An 18166-nucleotide genomic window follows, 5' to 3' on the forward strand; every position below is an offset into this window, starting at 1 on the left:
AAATTTGATGATGATCATTTATAAAGATACTTGTATTTAATTTACTTGTATTTTATCTCCTTAGGATAAGCTTTGCTAGGTGTGTTTGAGATAGGAAACTGGAGACTGTATAAATCAAAAGGGTAATTTAAATCAATTTGCGTCTCTCAGTTTTGTACATAAATTAGGCCTGTATCACAAAAATATGAGGGAGCATATGTGGTAAACAGTGTGATTTGTGAAAGCCCTGGATTCCAATCCAGGATCTAATGTTTACTGGGTAATCTTGGGCAAGTTTACCTCTCCGAGTCTCTATTTCTTATTTACAAGCTATGGACAAAATATTTCCCCCTTCTTTCCCCTGGGACTGAGCTGAGAATCCAGTGAGACAGCGCATGTGTGCTAGTCAGCTCTGTGCATTCTCCCAGGAACTACCCTCGGTGTTTTGTCACGACACAGCTACCCCTGTAATTGCTGGCCCTGAGGCAAGAGAACTACCAGGTGAGGTGTCAGAGCCCTGGCAGCAAAGAGTGGTTGGCTCTCGGTGGTAAAAAGAATTGACTCATCATCACTGGCCATCAGAGAAATGCAAATTAAAACCACAATGAGATACCAACTCACACCAGTTAGAATGCAGATCATTAAAAAGTCAGGAAACAACAGGTGTTGGCGAGGATGTGGAGAAACAGGAACACTTTTACACTGTTGGTGGGACTGTAAACTAGTTCAAACATTGTGGAAGACAGTGTGGCGATTCCTCAGGGATCTAGAACTAGAAATACCATTTGACCCAGCCATCCCACTACTGGGTATATACCCAAAGGATTATAAATCATGCTGCTATAAAGACACATGCTCATGTATGTTTATTGCGGCACTATTCAAAATAGCAAAGACTTGGAACCAACCCAAATGTCCAACAATGATAGATTGGATAAGAAAATGTGGCACATATAGACCATGGAATACTATGCAGCCATAAAAAAGGATGAGTTCATGTCCTTTGCAGGGAAATGCATGAAGCTAGAAACCATCATTCTCAGCAAACTATTGCAAGGACAGAAAATCAAACACTGCATGTTCTCATTCATAGGTGGGAATTGAGCAATAAGAACACATGGACACAGGAAGGGGAACATCACATGCCAGTGCCTGTCATGGGGTGGGGGGGGAGGTGGGAGGGATAGCATTAGGAGATATACCTAAGGTAAATGACAAGTTAATGGGTGCAGCACACCAACATGGCACATGTATACGTATGTAACAAACCTGCATGTTGTGCACATGTATCCTAGAACTCAAAAGTATAATAATAAAAAAGAATTGACAAACAACAGTGTAAGTTTGAAGAGGAATGTTTTATTAGATAGGAGGAACGCTGCAGCAGAGTGCAGCTTCAGTAAGAGAGGACTGAGTGTGCCCGGTTGGATCTTCCTTAGGGGTATTTGTGGACCTTAACGTAGGAGGTGTAGGATGATTTGGACCATATTAGTCATATTGGTCATGAGAAATGATTACATTTGTGGATGTTTTGGTGCCTTGATGTCAGCAAAGGTTGTACAATGGGTTTCAACATGCTTGCATTCCAGAAATGTATAGAAATTCTAGAAGTCTAATTACTTCTGAATTCCTCAGATAAGGAGTTTCGCCTCCAGATGATTTGCTTGGTGGCCACCAGGTGATCTTTGCTCTTATCAAGAACAAGTGTAGGTCCCCTTTTCTTTCTACCTTCATCACAGTCCCTCCAGCATTGCAAGGGGCCTCATGCATGTGCACTGGGGCCATCGATACACACATCAAAGCCCCAGGAATCCTTTGAACACTCCTCGGGCCTTGGAGCCTAAATACCAATGATGCAATCTGGTCCCCTCCTCCAGAGATCTGATCTGGGCAGAGTTCGGTCAGAGAATTCTGGCATCCCAGGTACTCAGTGCATGGTCTAGGAAAGGTGTGGATGCCATAGACAGACACCTGGGCCCTCCTCACCTTCTGTGAAAGTGATGTGTGTGAAAGAGAGCAAGAGAAGATCTTCTAAAGTACAGTGCCTGGCTGGGGAAGAGTCACGCCTACAATTTTTGGAACTGTCTTAAAGGCAATGCTCTTTCCTTTAGGTTTTATTCCTAGTGTATTTAGCATTGAATATTATTTTTGTAGCTGGCTTGTGTATGCTTTCAGCTACAGGTAACCAAAAACTTGAACTTATACCCAAAAAGGTTAAATAACACATAACAAGAAATCCTGATGTAGGGTGGTCCCATGGTACATTAATTCAGAGGCTTGGTGACTTCATCCTTTGGGTGTGTTCCCCTCAGTCAGTCTTGAAGTGAGTTGGTTTTGTCCTCAGATAAGGAGTTTTGCCTCCAGATGATCTGCTTGTGGCCACCAGGTGATCTTTACTCTCCTCAAGAACCAGTGTAGGTCAAGAACAAGGCATCATGCCCAGATGTGACAACATGCACTGTAAGAAACGGAGATGGTTTCTCCCATGTGTGTCTTTTTATTGGTAAGAAAAACCTTTTAATGAAGTTCTTCAACAGAATTCATCTCACCTATAGCCAGATGTGATGGCACATGCCTGTAATCCCAGCTACTTGGGAGGCTGAGGCAGGAAGATTGCTTGAGCCCAGGAATTTGAGTTTAGCCTGCTCAACATAGTGAGACCTCATCTCTAAATAAATAAATGTACATGTCATTAGCCAGAAACGTCAAACAACCACCTAAACTAAGGGAGATGGGGACCACAATGATTAGTTTACATGTTTTATGCATGTCATGTGAGAAGAGGGTTGGGTACCAGAGTAGAAAAAGAGGAGAAAGGACTGTGGACAGGCACTCAGTTGTGTTTTTCACAGTAAATAAAGCTAGAAAGTACTGCCCTTCCCTGACAATGCCAAATTCTTAGTCTTGTGCGTATCTTAGCTCTCAGTGACTGCATCTAGTTGGGATCCTCTTTTCAACGTTCCCACTCTCCTTCCTGGAGCTTACCCGCACCCACTCCCTGGAGTACCCTACTTCCTGCCCTTCTGGTGGGCTGCACTGTGCCGTGCCTGGCTTGCTTTTTCTGAAGTCAGCAATTCACACTGAACACCAATAAAAGATTTTTCCAGAAAAGAGCTTGTTGCCTTAGGAATTCAGACAATATTTCTCTTCACTCCTGGAGCGTCTCTTCCTCCATGTCTCTATTATTAGGTACAGGCCCACTTCCAGCCCCAACTTGGAGGCCCTATCAGTTGCACCAGTCCACAGCCTCTTCTTTAGGGCCCCTCCCTGAAGGGTCAGGGTGAATTTCTTATTTACTTTTTACAATAGTATTGCAGACATTAAGTACCTATCTTTCTGTCTCTCACATGATAGACACTCAACAAGATATGCTCTGGTTGTTTTGTCCTAAGTGCCCAAGTGGTGGGGAGCCTCTTCTACACCTAAAATGCACTAGACAATTAACAATTTTCCTAGTAAACTCCATTCAACCAAGTTTATGGGGGATAGTCTTTACAAACTTACAAAGTAGCCTGTAAGGCCTGAAAGCAATAAACCACTGATCGAAGCACACTTTTCTTGTTTTCTTCCTTCTATCCATGAAATATCAGCTTCCCTGAATGTCTAAGGCCCAAACCTTTGATGTGGGTCAGTGTGAAGGAAAAGATGAGTGTGAAGAGGATATTTTTAAGATAAAAAAGGAAAAACTTGGGACTAGTGGGATTAAAAACTGTACTGACATCTCAAAGAAGAAAATAAAGCTCACCTCTGGCCTCCACCAGCTTTATCCACAAGCTAATGAGATGATGATTAAGAGTGTGGGGAAAAAGAGCAATGAAATGTCCTTGTTTCCCCCAGATGAAAATCTAGTCAGGATTGTGTGTTCATTAGCCACATAAATTGCTATTTAAAGTGAACAAACTCAGACTTCACAAGCATAGATTCTGATTGGACTCATATCATTACCTTTCCTAATGAAATGCTTCCCGTTGTTGCCTTCATACAGAAAATTAAATAATATTAAAACTCTTAATTCAACATAGATTCCACTAATTGACCCTTCAGAAGTAAATCTACCCAGGGAAAATAAGACTATTTTAAATTATTTACCAAAAATTGTGTTGAATCTTTTGAGTGTTTCAGTTCAGAGGATTTCTATATAATTCTAAAAATATATGGTAAAGTTTTTGAAGCCTAGATACATATTTTAATGTCGTTGTTTCAAATGGGTACCCCAACTGGTGGTTTACAAGTTCTGATGTGCTGGACCACTGCAAGTCTCCACTTCACTTTTACTCCACTTTACAGGGTAAAATTGTAAAACTCTAAAAAAACAAAATATGTAGTAATCTATAGAAATTGTGTTTTAACTGCACTCCTAATAACAGGCTTTATTCTTTTTTCATGAAAAGGAATAATTTTAGATGCTAAAATGCTGAATAATAGAACATATTTATAGGTATACTGAAAAAATCTAGGTGAGCCCTGCTTTAAAGGAAAAAAATATCAATATATATTGATATGTATGTCAATAAATATTGTCATTATGAAAAACAGAAAAGGATTGTTTTGACTATTCCTGTGTAACCAAGTATGACAAAACTTAATGATATAAAAATGATATTTTGCTTGCAGTTTTGTGGCTTAGGGATTTGGGAAAAGTTTGGCAGGGCAGTTTGTCTCAAATCCACATGGCATTTGCTGAGGTGACTAGAGCTGGAAAATCTCCTTCTAAAATGGTTTCTGACCCACGTATCTGGTCCCTGGGTTGGGATGGCTGGAACACCTGGGAGCTGATCAGGTGCTGTTCAGGCAGCTCTCTTTCCTTGTGGCCTCCATGTGTGGTTAGCTTGAGCTTCCTTACAGCATGATGATCTTAGGGTTGTCTGATTTCTTACATGGTGTCTGGAGCACGTTTTTAAAGATGGGAAGTAGAAGCTGCCTGATTCTCAAGGCCTAAGCTTAGGGATTGGAAAAACATCATTTCTGCTGTATGCAACTGGGTAAGCAAGTTACTAGGCCTGCAAAGATTCAAGGGGAAGGGAATTAAACTCTAACTCTTAATGTGTTATCATTTTTGTTCTAGCACAGGAGTGAACAAACATATTATGAAAAGACTTGTCACTTTGCGAAATAATTCATTCCAGTTTTTCTCAATATAATAAACACACCAAAGACATTTAGTATATTATTTAAAAGTGACTACTCACACTTAACTTACTAGAAACATGTTCAATGCTCAGAGGAAAGTACAAATGCTCACATCCCTCCTTTAGTCAGTAGCTGCAGCTTACGCAATTAAGACTAGCATACCTATTTTGCAAAGCTATTTAAAACCTGGCAATAACTAGGTATTTACTATTGCCAGTCTGACTTCAACCTCTAAAGGTCTTCCAAAAATCTTCTCTGCCAAGAAATGACTGCCTCAGAATGAGATCCTGAATATCAAAAGGTTTACTCTAAGATTTAATTCAGCCAGACCAATGTTGGGAATCTGAAAGGGGCTGTTGTTTGTCACATTAATCATGTGCTTGTCGGGTAGATCTCAGTGGGAAGAAATTTTGTACTTGGGAATTTCCAAGACAACCTAAAACTGTTGTTTCTCATACTGATTTACTATTTCTTTACAGAGGTCAGCTGCCTGCAAATCTTTGAGCATTCAGTCCTTCTCAGGCTTTCTCCACGCTATGCCGGATGGCAGACCCCAGGGCTGGGGAGTGCAGATGGAGAGTCAGCCCTGCCAAGGCAGATGGCCGACCTCAGAAGCCCAGATCTATCTGTATCGATATGTTTCTGAAGGGCCAGTTTTTGTATCTCGGTACACACTGTCTGGAGCTCACAGTACTCGCTGTGCTCATAATGGCTCTCTTTGCCTAAGCGTCCTAGCAACATATCAACTAAGCCAACAGACAGGAGCAAGTGGAGTTTATCTAAACCTGCAGGAGGGCAGAGAGGATTCACAGCCACACAGAGGCTATCCTCAATGTCTGCGGAGGCTGGTGTTTCAACATCAACATGAATCCAGCCATAAATTATAAAATAAACTCCTCATTTTTTTATACCACTGACCACACAGAAGCTATGCAGTTTCTACAGTTTTATGTAGACCTCTACAGACCAGTTGGTTTTCAAATTGGCTCAGTTAAACTTCTCTGCTCCTCCTCTTACAATATAGTACATAAAATCCTCTCACATCCCTGTTTGCATAATTTCTTTTGGAATTATTGAAAGGTAGCATTTACCTATCTAAATGAATAGACCATTGAATCTTGCAAGAGCCAAGTTCCTTGTTCAAGATTCTACTACCAATTGTTGAAGAGAACAAATTCTGGCAGGGAGGTCTTTGATTTCTAGAGCAGCTCTCCCTTTCTCTTCCGACCACATTAGACTATTGACAGTCCACAGTTGGTGGTCACTCCAAAATGTGAATAAGAATTTAAGCCATAAAGCCTGCATACTAAAATCATATGATCTTAGCTCATAACTGGGGAGAATTTTGACATGTAAATTTGGTTTTCATCAAACTAATTTGTATTTGAAAAGAGGACATGAAGATGAGAGAAAGGGAATTCACTAAAATGGGAAGCCACTTTTTCCTTGGAAACAAGAAGAAGGGAAGAGAGGGAGGTGATGTAAACATATCAAAAAACTCCCAAAGTCTCAACTTTATAATATTCATAATAGAAGTCATTGACCCTGAGGATATAAAGAATTATTATATGCTATTAGGACTACCTGATACAGAATATTTATAAAGAGGAGCACCTAGCAATGTACTATTTGCTATGTCCCAGGCACCAAGGTGAGAGCATTGTAAATATTGTTGTGTTATGCACTCAAAACATGTAGAGATTATTATTAAACACATCATTTTATTTAATCTTCACAGTGACCCTGTGAAGTAGGTAATTTTATTACCCCCATTTCCAGATAAACACAATTCACCTTAGACTAAATGAGGTGCCCACAGCCCACAGTGGTCAAGTGGTAGAGCTACAACTCGAAGTTCTTCACCACTCTACAAAATTGTCCTTAATCACCACAGCTAAAAAACACAGAAAAGGTAAAAATCTCTGGATTCATATTCCAGTTCTGACATTCATTAACTGGAAACTTGTGCATGTGAAAAAAGATTCTGAGCCTGCCTTTACCATCAGAAAATGAAAGTCATTTACTGGGAAAATTAAATGAAATAAAATTTAAGTGTCAATAGACTGCCCAACTCATAGTAGGTACTAAATAAATACTTACCTGATAAAAAGAAAATTTCAAGATCTTTCAAGTGTCTTACTCCTGAAACATTGTGGTTAGATACTTAGAAGTTAAAAAAAAATGGTTTCATTCAAACAAATAATTTGATAAACAATAATTGACTAATAAAAAGGCAGTCTGCAGAAATATTTTTTAAAAATAATTTATTCCTGCAACTTTTAAAACCTAGGGACTGATTATATATGGCTTATGGATGTTCCAAACAAATCTTGTGTACACACACACACACACACACACCACGAAACAGAAGAGGTGAGAAGAAAAAGCACATATAATGAGGAGGTACCCAAGACTTCATTCCCAGATTACATAGCTCACAGGCATCCCTGGGTAGGATGAGAAGTTAGTCCATTGAACTCCAAATCCATGTTCTTTTTGTTATATCACGCTGTTTCCTGTAGGAAGAGATTGACTAAGAAAATCTTGCATTTAGGTGAATTTTATGTATCCATATTCTCTCATGACAACCAATAAGCAGGAATTTTTGGTGTACTAGCACCCAAGACAGCAGTAATTTTGAAATTATTTTAATATATTGATAAAGGCATTTTTTTTTACTATTATTTTCCAATTCCACATCCCACTTTTCTCAAAAATCTTGCATTAAAATAGCTAAACATGGCAATAATGGTGACCTGGGTTTTAGGTCTGGCCCTGCAAATCAACTAGCACTATAACCTAGTTACCCTGTCTGTAAAGGAAGCATTTGAAGCATTTCAAGCTCCTTCCTCTCTTAAATCCCTTTGAAATGAACAGAACCGAAACCCTACCACCTTCCACTTCTTCTAGTCAACTCAGAAGTATAGAAGCACTACAGATTCTCATTATCCAAAAATATTGCCAGTTTTTTTTCTCTGTTAAAATCTAGGTGAAACAAAAACGATATTAAACAATTCATGGCAGTTAGCATTATATTATCTGGTGGTTATGCTCTTCCCCCCTTTTTTAATAAGTAGCATGTGCACAGTAATTTTCATTGTCATGATTCTATGCCTTCTTCATAGTGCATTTTGCCAAAGAAACATCAGACATAAATGAACATTCTCAGGTATCCTAGCAACAGGATGTGATTAATAATACCTCTCAGAGCAAGGCAGATAAAATGCCTGAAAGTGAACGCAAACTCAGAATTGGCTACTGAGAAATTGGTAGTGCGGTGAGGCAAGTTTCATAAGATACCACGACAGACTTTATTATAATAAGATAGAAGCAAGTAGAAGAGAGAACATATTTTAGAGAGGAGACTATAGTTGACCATCAAAATATAGCATATGTGTGTGTACATATATATATACACACATATATATAGTGTACATATAAATGTGTATAAACATACGTGTGTGTGTGCATGCACACACACACACATATAATTTCCTTTTCCTGAGAAGTGTCATCAGATACTGAGTTATAATACAGATGCCCCTACTCATTATTGGTGAGACAGCATCAAATTGCCATTTATGTGCCTGTGGTTTTAAAAGATCAGAAACAGTCACTGTGATTAAGAGACTACTTCCATACTGAAGTACTGAAATGTACTGAAAATTGACATACATGTAATGTTTCTCCGTGAAACAACATCCACAACCTCAAGTCTAAAATAGCTTTTAAAAATATTGAGACTCAGTTTACATAGATAAATAGTCATAAGATGCGGAACTTTAGTGTTCAATTACATAAATTTTCTCATATAAGAAAAAAGTTTTATCTAGCAGATTCAATTTTTATGAGGTTATGGTCCATTTTTATTCATCGCAAGTGGAGTGCCTCATCCAGGTTTAAACAGAAATAAGATGCAAACCATATTTTAATGTTTTGTTTTTAAACTAGAATCTGTGATAAAATAAAGCACAACTAGGACAGAATGTGTGTTCATTATTCTGAAGGCCTTTCTACTATTTTATCACCCACTTTTCTAATATAATAGTTTTCTTGGTTGTCAGTTGTAATATATATACCTGCTAAAAGCACTATTCTTGGTTGTACTTTCACTACATTTTAGCAGTACTAAAATTGACTTCATGTTCTCCGGCATTTCAGAGTGAGTTGGAGCATTTGTGTTTAAGGCACGGCGCTAGACATCAGGAGAAAGAACGATGTGGGACTCTCAACTTGTCCTGAAGGGAGCCACCATCCAGTCAGGAAAACAAACACACAACTAATTGTGAACCAAAATAAGAATTAGTGCTATGGCAAAGGCATAAATGAAAGGTTACAGGAGCACAGAAGAAGGGTGCTTCACTCTGCAGGGCATGGAGAGTTTGGGGAGCTGGCCCAAAAGAAAAGACTTCACAGAGGACTGGCAGCTGAGCTGAGCTCTAAAAGCTGAATAGGGTTTTGATAGGCAGGAGCCATGTGACAGGACATTCTAGGAAGCAGAAACAGCATGAACGGGGAACTGGGGTGGAGGTGTAATTCCTGGTATAATGGGTAACTCCTCTCTGTGATGCTTGAGGAGTGACAGCAGAAGAAAAGTTATGGCCAAATTGTCCAAGGTCATAAATTTTATATTAAGAAATGTAGAGTTTGCTGTTTAAGAGTGATTGGATTACAATGACAGAAAAAACCGACAAACCAGTTAGGAGCCCATAGAAAATAGATAACCCCAAGAACAGATATAAAGTTCATGAACTAGGGTGATGGCAATGAGAAAGGAGAAGATATGTCTCAAAGTCCTAACAGAGGGGAATGTATTGGACTGAGGGACAGATTAGATGGGAAGAAGGAGCAAAAGAAAGAAGCTGGTGGTTCTTAGGTTTTATGTTTGGGTGCCTGAGCAGACACTAAGGATGAGCAGTTTTGTAGGGGACTATAATTATTTTTTTTTAATGAAATCTGGTTCTTCCTCTTCTTCTTCTTCTTCTTCTTCTTCTTCTTCTTCTTCTTCTTCTTCTTCTTCTTCTTCTTCTTCTTCTTCTTCTTCTTCCTCCTCCTCTTCCTCCTCCTCCTCCTCCAACTCCTCTTCTTCCTCCTCCTCCTCTTTTTCTTCTTCTTCTTCTTCCTCCTCCTCTTCTTCTTCTTCTTCTTCTTCTTCTTCTTCTTCTTCTTCTTCTTCTTCTTCTTCTTCTTCTTCTTCTTCTTCTTTTCTTCTTCTTCTTTACTTTAAGTTCTGGGATACATGTACTGAACGTGCAGGTTTGTTACATAGGAATACCTGTGCCATGATGGTTTGCTGCACTTATCAACCCATCATCTAGGTTTTAAGCCCCGCATGCATTAGGTATTTGTCATAATGCTCTCCCTCCCCTTTCCCCTCACCCCCAACAGGGTCCAGTGTGTGACATTCCCCTCCCTGAGTCCGTGTGTTCTCGTTGTTCAACTCCCACTTGTGAGTGAGAACATGCGGTGTATGGTTTTCTGTTCCTGTGTTAGTTTGCTGAGGATGATGGTTTCTAGCTTCATCCATGTCCCTGCAAAGGACATGAACTCATTCCTTTTTATGGCTGTATAGTATTCCATGGTGTATATGTGCCACATTAAGCTCATCATCATTGGTCATTAGCGAAATTGGGACTATAATTATTTAAGTTAAAGACATGTGTTGAAGTGCAGTGGAGGACACAGGTAGAGATTTCCAGGAGGCTTTAAAACCTAAGTAGATTTTGGAGCTAGAGATGTAGTGTCACAGTCATCTCTTTGGGGGAAAGTAAACATTGAGAGAATGAGAGATAAGATCACCTATTCAGACTGAGACAAAGATACTTAAGAAGGAAGCCTAGAGGGTCATCTCCATCTAAACAGTTCAATCTCTGTGTCCATTGATCAATATAGTACTGTCCTACCACGTAATTTTTATTTTTCTAATTTGATGTTTCGTGTGTATGTGTGTGTGTGTGTGTATATATATATACACACACACATATATATATACACACACACCTATATATACACACATACATATATATAACTAAAAAATCTAAGTAGATTCCTGTAACAGGACTAATTCATGATAAAACTAATAGGTAGAATTTATATAGCACTCTGCAATTTACAAAGCCCTTTCATATAACATAGGGGCTGAGAATTTTTTGAGGTCTTCATAAAAAAAATTATTTAAGGTATTCATAAAAAAAAATTGCACCTTTCAGCCTCCCTTCTGAAACATGAGATGCCAATATTTCATGTGAATTTTGTCCATTTCTTGCTAGCTTTACCATATAGAATTGTTTCATCCTCATAGCATTCCAGAGAAGCAGGCCCTGATCCCCACTTTACAAATGAGAAAATCAGGCAGACTGATTGATATGCCTGCAATTAGCATTACTACAGTTATAGTATATTAAATGGTAAATTATGACAGACTTTTGTAACATATACATAACACTTATCTCAGAATTTAGCAGCTAAAAACAACAATAAACTTATCAGCTCACATGGTTTCTGTGGGGGACTCTGGAATAGCCAACTGGATGGTTCTGGTTTTGGCTTTCTCAAGATTACAGTCAAGATGTTGCCCAGAGCTGCTGTCAGCTGAAGCCTTGACTGAGGCTGGTAAATGGATTGCTCATATGCCTGGCAAGTTGATGGGGGCTGCTGGCAGGCCTTTGTTCCTCATTGGCAGTTGACAGGAGGCCTCAGTTCCATGCCACGTGGACCTCTCCATGGGCCTGCTTGAGTGTCCTCACAACACATTATCTGGCATCCCCCAGAGGGAATGATCCAAAAGAAAGGAATATCGAAGCCATAGTTTTTTGTCTTTGTTTTTTGAGATGGGGTCCTGCTTTGTTGTTCAGGTTAGAGTGCTGTGCTACAGTCATAGTTCATGGTAACCTCAAACTCCTTGGCTCAAGTGATCCTCCTGCCTCAGCCTCCCAACTAATTAGGGAGGTGACAGATGGTGTGCCACCATGCCTGGCTAATCTTTAAAAAAAAAATTTAGAGATGGTGGTCTCATTTGGTTGCACAGGCTGATCTCAAACTGCTGGCCTCAAGTGATCCTCCTGCCTCAGCCTCCCAAAGCATAGAGATTACAAGCATGAGCCACCACACCCAAACTGGAAGCCACAATTTTCTTAAGGATCAACCTCAAAATCACACTCTATTATTCCCACAAAATCCTTGATTACACAGTCAATCTAATTCAGTGGGATTACACAGGATGTGAATATCAAAAGAAGAGAAGATGGGAATCATTGGGGACACCTTGATCACTACGCCGTATTATTTATCTCAAATACATATACTTCCAACTTTCAGAATTAGTGACTCATTCTAACATAGGTTAAAGACACTCCAAAAAGATGTTTTTCTTTACATATTTTACAATTCAAGCCTTGAATACCATTTTTTAAAATTTATGAAAATGTCCGAGGCCTCTAGTATACATAAGTGAATAATCAAACAGTAAGCAGTGGCTTGCCCAGTGGAAAACTTAAATGAGAAGATGCCCTGTCACGCTTTATAATGAATGAGGCCTTTAAATGGATTATTCATGTTATTTATCTGTTGGAATCATTGAAATAAATTGCATCAAACAAGTCCTCTGGAAATCACCCAAATGAATATAACATGCCATTAATCAAGGTGCCAGTTAAATGAATTCTACACTTTTGGCAGCGACATGAGGGAAGATTGTACATTTTCCACCTTATATGTTAGGATTTTAAAAGACTTCCCTTATCCCAAACCAACGTCCTCACCTCCACCGTGGTGTTCATACACACCATTGCCCAAGTACAGTTTCTTACCTAAGTCTGTAAGCATGCTTAGGATTTCCATAGCTTAGCAAAAACCTATAGTTGGCTACTATTCAAGCTATTGCCCCATTTCACTTATTCGACTCATATGGAGGCTGCCAAAGTTAATAAGCAAGAAGCCATGTCCTCATTTCCACTTCCTCATCACACACTTACTTCCCAGACCTTCGCAGTCTCTCTTGTGTTCTCTGCCCGCTCTCTGCTAAAACTACTCTCTCACAATCTAGCAACAAACGTGAACTCAGCAAGCAGTAGCAACATGCTGTTGAAAACCTCCATACTTCTAAAACTTGATTTGTGGTACAGGAGCCTGCACTTTGTTGAGCTCCCTGGATCTCAGCTGCTTCTGACTTCCCATGGGCCTACATCACAAAACAAAAAGCAGCAGTCATGTTATCTTAGTTATTGTCCTCCACCTACTCCTCTGTGCTGTCTGCCTTTATGCCCCATTCACTCCTTCAGCTTCAGCCATCTTCTTATGATGAACATTTCTTGCATCTGTAATTTCAACTCAGATTTTTTGAATTTATTGAGACTTGCTTTATGACTGAGCACGTGGTCAATCTTAGAGAATGTTCTGTGCACAGATGAGAAGAATATGCATTCTGTGGTTGCTGGATGGACTATTCAGTAGATGTCTGTTAGGTCCATTTGGTCAAAAGTTCATTTAAGTCCACAGTTTCTTGGTTAGTTTTCTGCCTCGATGATTTGTCTGATGCTGTCAGTGCCTGTTGAAGTCCCCTACCATTATTGTGTGGCTATATCTCTTTTCTTAGATCTAGTAGTATTTGTTTTATAAGCCTGGGTGCTCCAATGTCAGATGCATATATAGTAGGACAGTTAAATTTTCTGACCTCTTACAAGCTCCTTGTCCCCATAGTACTTCAAAGTCAGTAGGTCTAACACTGAACTTGTTATTCCCAGCCTCATCACATTCTATAATACCATTTCCCCAACTTGCATCTCTATACCCAAAGTCACCTAGCTAACAACTCATCTTGACTTCTTCTCCTTCCTGGCAGCTCACATTTTATAAATCGCTGGGCCCTATTATTTCATCCTCCCCGCCGTCTCTTGCATCCACTACTTCCCTCCTCTCCACTCCCACTGCCATGACTCAGTCCACCCTTTCACTGCCTTGTGCCTAACCTCTAGGATAGTCCTCCTCCTATTCACTGCTGTAACTGTGCAAGGTCTTCTTGCACAAATACCCTGTCCATTTAGCCCATACTGTTTCCTTTGCCAAGAGTCAGTCATTTCTCTTTTTCAAATTTCTCAAATCCCATTTGTATCTCAAGGTCAAAATCATATACCACTTTCTCCATAACTTCATGAGCACCCCCTTCTTCCTTAAAATAACTGCTTCATCATCTCATATCTTTAAACATTCTACACCGTTTGAGGCACATCTCACTTCATATTATATTGTCTGTCCTTTCTGTTTTTTCAAGTGGGTTGTAAGAGGGCATAGTCTTATTTAGCTGTTTTCCCCATAATGGTTTCTATGGGAATTTGCCCTTTGTAAGTTTATTGTTGAGTAAATGACTCTGGCTAACAAGATTTTAAAAATCCAACAGCACATTTAATGCATAGTTATTTATTTTTTACTTTCATAAATTGGTTTGCAAGCAGTTCTCATGCCTGTCAGCTGAGCCCAGTCATCTCTAGGAGCACATTGGACATGGCTGAAGTAGAGGTTGTGTTTGGAAATTGCTATAAACTGGGCTTTCATCTTATTTTCATCATATTCTCATGATTCCATGCTATAACTTTTCTGCCACTTCTCATTTCAGGGAGAGTGGAGAAAAGAAGAGAACAAAAAGTAACTTCAGGTAAGATTTTGCCTAATGGGCTCCAGCTTTATTTCCTGATTTTATTTCCACCTTTAAAATTTAATTTATTATTCAAAAATTCACACTAAAATTAATAGTTTATGGTTTTTGAACTAATCGATATTAATTTAATTAAAATAAATTCATACATTTAGCTTTTTCACTTTTGCATCAGTTATGCCCTTTTCATTCAATCATTACATTCAAAAGAAAATGAGATGGAATGTTGCTTAATTGTTTCATGATTGTCTATTTAAAGGTAAGTCTTGCAACCAACAGTATTAAAATACAGACATTGTGATGTGATAGTTGACGACCAGTTTACTTTCCCAAATGACTATGAATCTCAATTTCATTTCTTAAAACCGTATACGTAGTGGATGCTTTTCAGGACAGTGTTAACTGAGAAGAATCTTTATATTTTGGAGGAATTTTAAGAATGCCTTCACTTCTAAATTTATATGGATTCAGAAGTGAATCATGCTTTGGCAGAGTGCCATTGCACACAGTAGGGTTCAGTATTTGCTAACTAATACAAAATTTTTTACATTATCGTATTTCCATTACTTGCCTTTTAGCTTAAAGTTGTGTGGTAAGATAGATTTTCATTTACCAAGTCAATCTTTGCACAGGAGCAGTGTTGCAGCTCACAGTGCCCAGAAATTGCTAACAATCATAGAGAATGCTAATTTGGCATGAGTACCTATGCCCACCATCCTTCCCAAGTTTCTACCAACCCACTACTCCTGTGATAAGCGAGAGCTACCAATCACTCCCATCCACTAGCTTCTTTTAGCTTCATTTCCTGTCTGGTAATAAGATATTATGTGTGTTTCCAAAAAGTCAGCATAGTCAATAGAAGACAAAGATCCATCTTAATCTAAAAGTGTATAAACAGCATAAGCTCCTGTCTCTTTTGTCCTTTCCAACCTTAGCATTCATTTCAGATAAGTGGGCAACTTAATACCTGCATGAATTTCCTGTTAAATATTATTGTTTGCATTCTCCGGGAACCTTTTAAAGCCTGATCATGAACACACAGACACACACACACACACACACACACACGATTATGAAGGCAAGAAAGTGTCTGATTCCTTCACAGGTATGATTACCTTCATTATTGTTCCTTGGGGGGGAAATTATTTGTACAGCTTCTAAAATGCTATTTCCATAATGCTATAAGTACTACCTTCTTAGTTAAAGAAAATGCACAGTTTGGAAGAAAGCTAAGTTGGCCAAAGTGTTAAGTCTGATGCCTCATTAGTTCGCCTCAATAGTCATGGCTTCTAAAATTATTTGTGATCAAGGTGACACCAAGGTTAGAGACAGAGGCAGGACAAGGACTCAGGCATCTCCACTCCCTGTCCCTTCCTGCACCCCCACCATGCTAATGTTTCTTTTCAAAACAAAGTGCTAGTCACTTTAATGCTTTATTCAGTTACTTGCTTAATAAAACACTTTTCAACAAATGGAAAATCTTTAAGGCAACAGCATCTTTGATAGGGAACACAGGTCACCAGGGCTATGAGAAAAACCCCTTTACTAGTGGAATTTTTACTAATTTGCCCTATCTGATCTGTAGCTTGTCAATTGCCTGATTTCTATGAGAGGGTGAGGTTAAGGATAACTAATGGATAGAGCCCATATTCTAGGGGAATGTTAGGGGGCTCCTAATCATTTCAAATGACAACAAATCATGCCCTCAGGAAATCTAAATTTGTAACAATAGTCTGAGTTTTCAAGATTGGAACATGCTGTTTGCCACTATAGTCATAAATACTACAATCAGTCTGTGGTGCTGGCCTGAATGTAGACTTCTTTAGATAAAGTGTGTGGCTAAGATACCGAAAACATCATGGGAACTCCTATTTCTGACTTCCTCCTTGGAATTTTTTACATCTTTGTTCATTTTCCTCAGGTTCTATGTCCTGCCTCCCCAGTTACTATATACCCCGCACCCTCTTGTTTACAGATGAGTTTATCTCCTGGCTAAGAAAGACCAATATTGGGTTCTGGACCCTTTCAATCTACCCTAGCCTATTGCACTAAATGTATAATAATTGAAACAAAAAAATTAGAAAATATTTTAGACAGAATATTCCTATTAAAACCGGGACCTACCAAGACCCTTATTTTTTGGTTGGTTAAGGTTAATTCTTTGTTTAAAGAGTCTTGCACTAAGATGAAAGTTACACAGAAGTAACTTTTTATTTAGGGTAAGAAATAACTTCATAACAAGGAAACGTCTCTAGCACTGGAAAGAAGGAGATTATGTTTGTAAACATGTGCAGGGGTTGGGCACCCCCTAAAAGAATGTTGACAAGAGATTCATGAAAAGTTTGGTTAAATCATTGCTAAAGTTTTTTCTAATTTTGTGTCTATGATTCTATTGCCATTTTCACTTAATTGAAATGGTTCTACTATGTATAATGGTGGTCAACAAAACTTAAGTGGCTTTCATTTCATTATATAACTGAGTGAATCATGTTCCAAAGATTACACTAATTTAGTTTGGACTGAGTTTCTCAGTAAAGCATCTAGCTGATGGTGCCAAGACTATAGAATAAAACTGTCCTGTAGTCTATTTAGTGACTTCTATTTAGAGTCCCTCTACACTGATTGCAATCTGTGCTATTGATTCATGTGTGATGCTATTTTTCATAAGCCAGAAATAACTCACAAGAGAGTATGTATGACTTGGTATCATTCATTGTCATTTTTGAAAACCCATTCAAATTATATGCTCCTTGACACTAAGCTTGAAAGTCTATGTCATATTCATAGAATATGGTTAGAAACATCAAAACTAAATTTGGCAATTTGGCTTGGTAAAGAATATTATAAAATATATGGTGGTATAATGATAAATGGACAAATATGAGGAGGCAAATACCTGATGTCATCAATTTTCTATTTTCCCTTGATTCTCTTTACCAGGAAAATTTTTAAAAAGATCAGCTATTTCATAGATTTTATGTAAAAACTTCATTGTTTGAAGTACCTTTATCTCATCAGAAGAAAGACCTCTTTGTGGGCCATGGAATTCTCGATATTAGAAAGCAACACAGCATAAAATGCAAAGAGGAATTCTTGTGAAGAAAAGTGGATTATAAATTATTGTTTAGAAAAAGCTATGTTAGGATGCTTACTAACATAAACTAGGGGAACACCATCTGTTAAATCTATATTCCAACATTTCCAAAAAGAACTTTTTCAAATTCAGTTAAGTATAATGGAAAGAATAGCCCTAGTGGACCAGAGAATGGAGAAATCAATTGCATACTTTTCATTTATTGCATTAGAGCATCCCTAAATTTAGAAATGGTTTGTTCATTTACATCATTTGCAAAAAGCTACCCACAGAGAGAAACAATCTTTTTTTTCTCAACTCAAAAGGTGAAATTC

General features: G+C 38.5%; 1 protein-coding gene across 7 annotated transcripts in view; it reads left to right on the forward strand.

Annotated features, from left to right (window-relative positions):
- CHST9 (carbohydrate sulfotransferase 9) overlaps positions 1-18166 on the forward strand; it is a 279935-nt gene that overhangs the window by 130626 nt on the left and 131143 nt on the right. For 2 of the 7 annotated variants that reach the window (XM_063612667.1, XM_063612768.1), the window contains one exon: positions 14720-14758. In XM_063612667.1, the coding sequence (XP_063468737.1) occupies positions 14720-14758 (39 nt within the window). Of the gene's footprint in view, positions 1-8326; positions 8396-14719; positions 14759-18166 lie in introns of those variants that run through there. The other 5 variants (XM_055235445.2, XM_055235446.2, XM_063612811.1 and 2 more) reach the window with 5 other exon arrangements.

This window comes from Symphalangus syndactylus, chromosome 1, assembly GCF_028878055.3.
Source record: "Symphalangus syndactylus isolate Jambi chromosome 1, NHGRI_mSymSyn1-v2.1_pri, whole genome shotgun sequence".
Lineage (NCBI taxonomy): Eukaryota > Metazoa > Chordata > Mammalia > Primates > Hylobatidae > Symphalangus > Symphalangus syndactylus.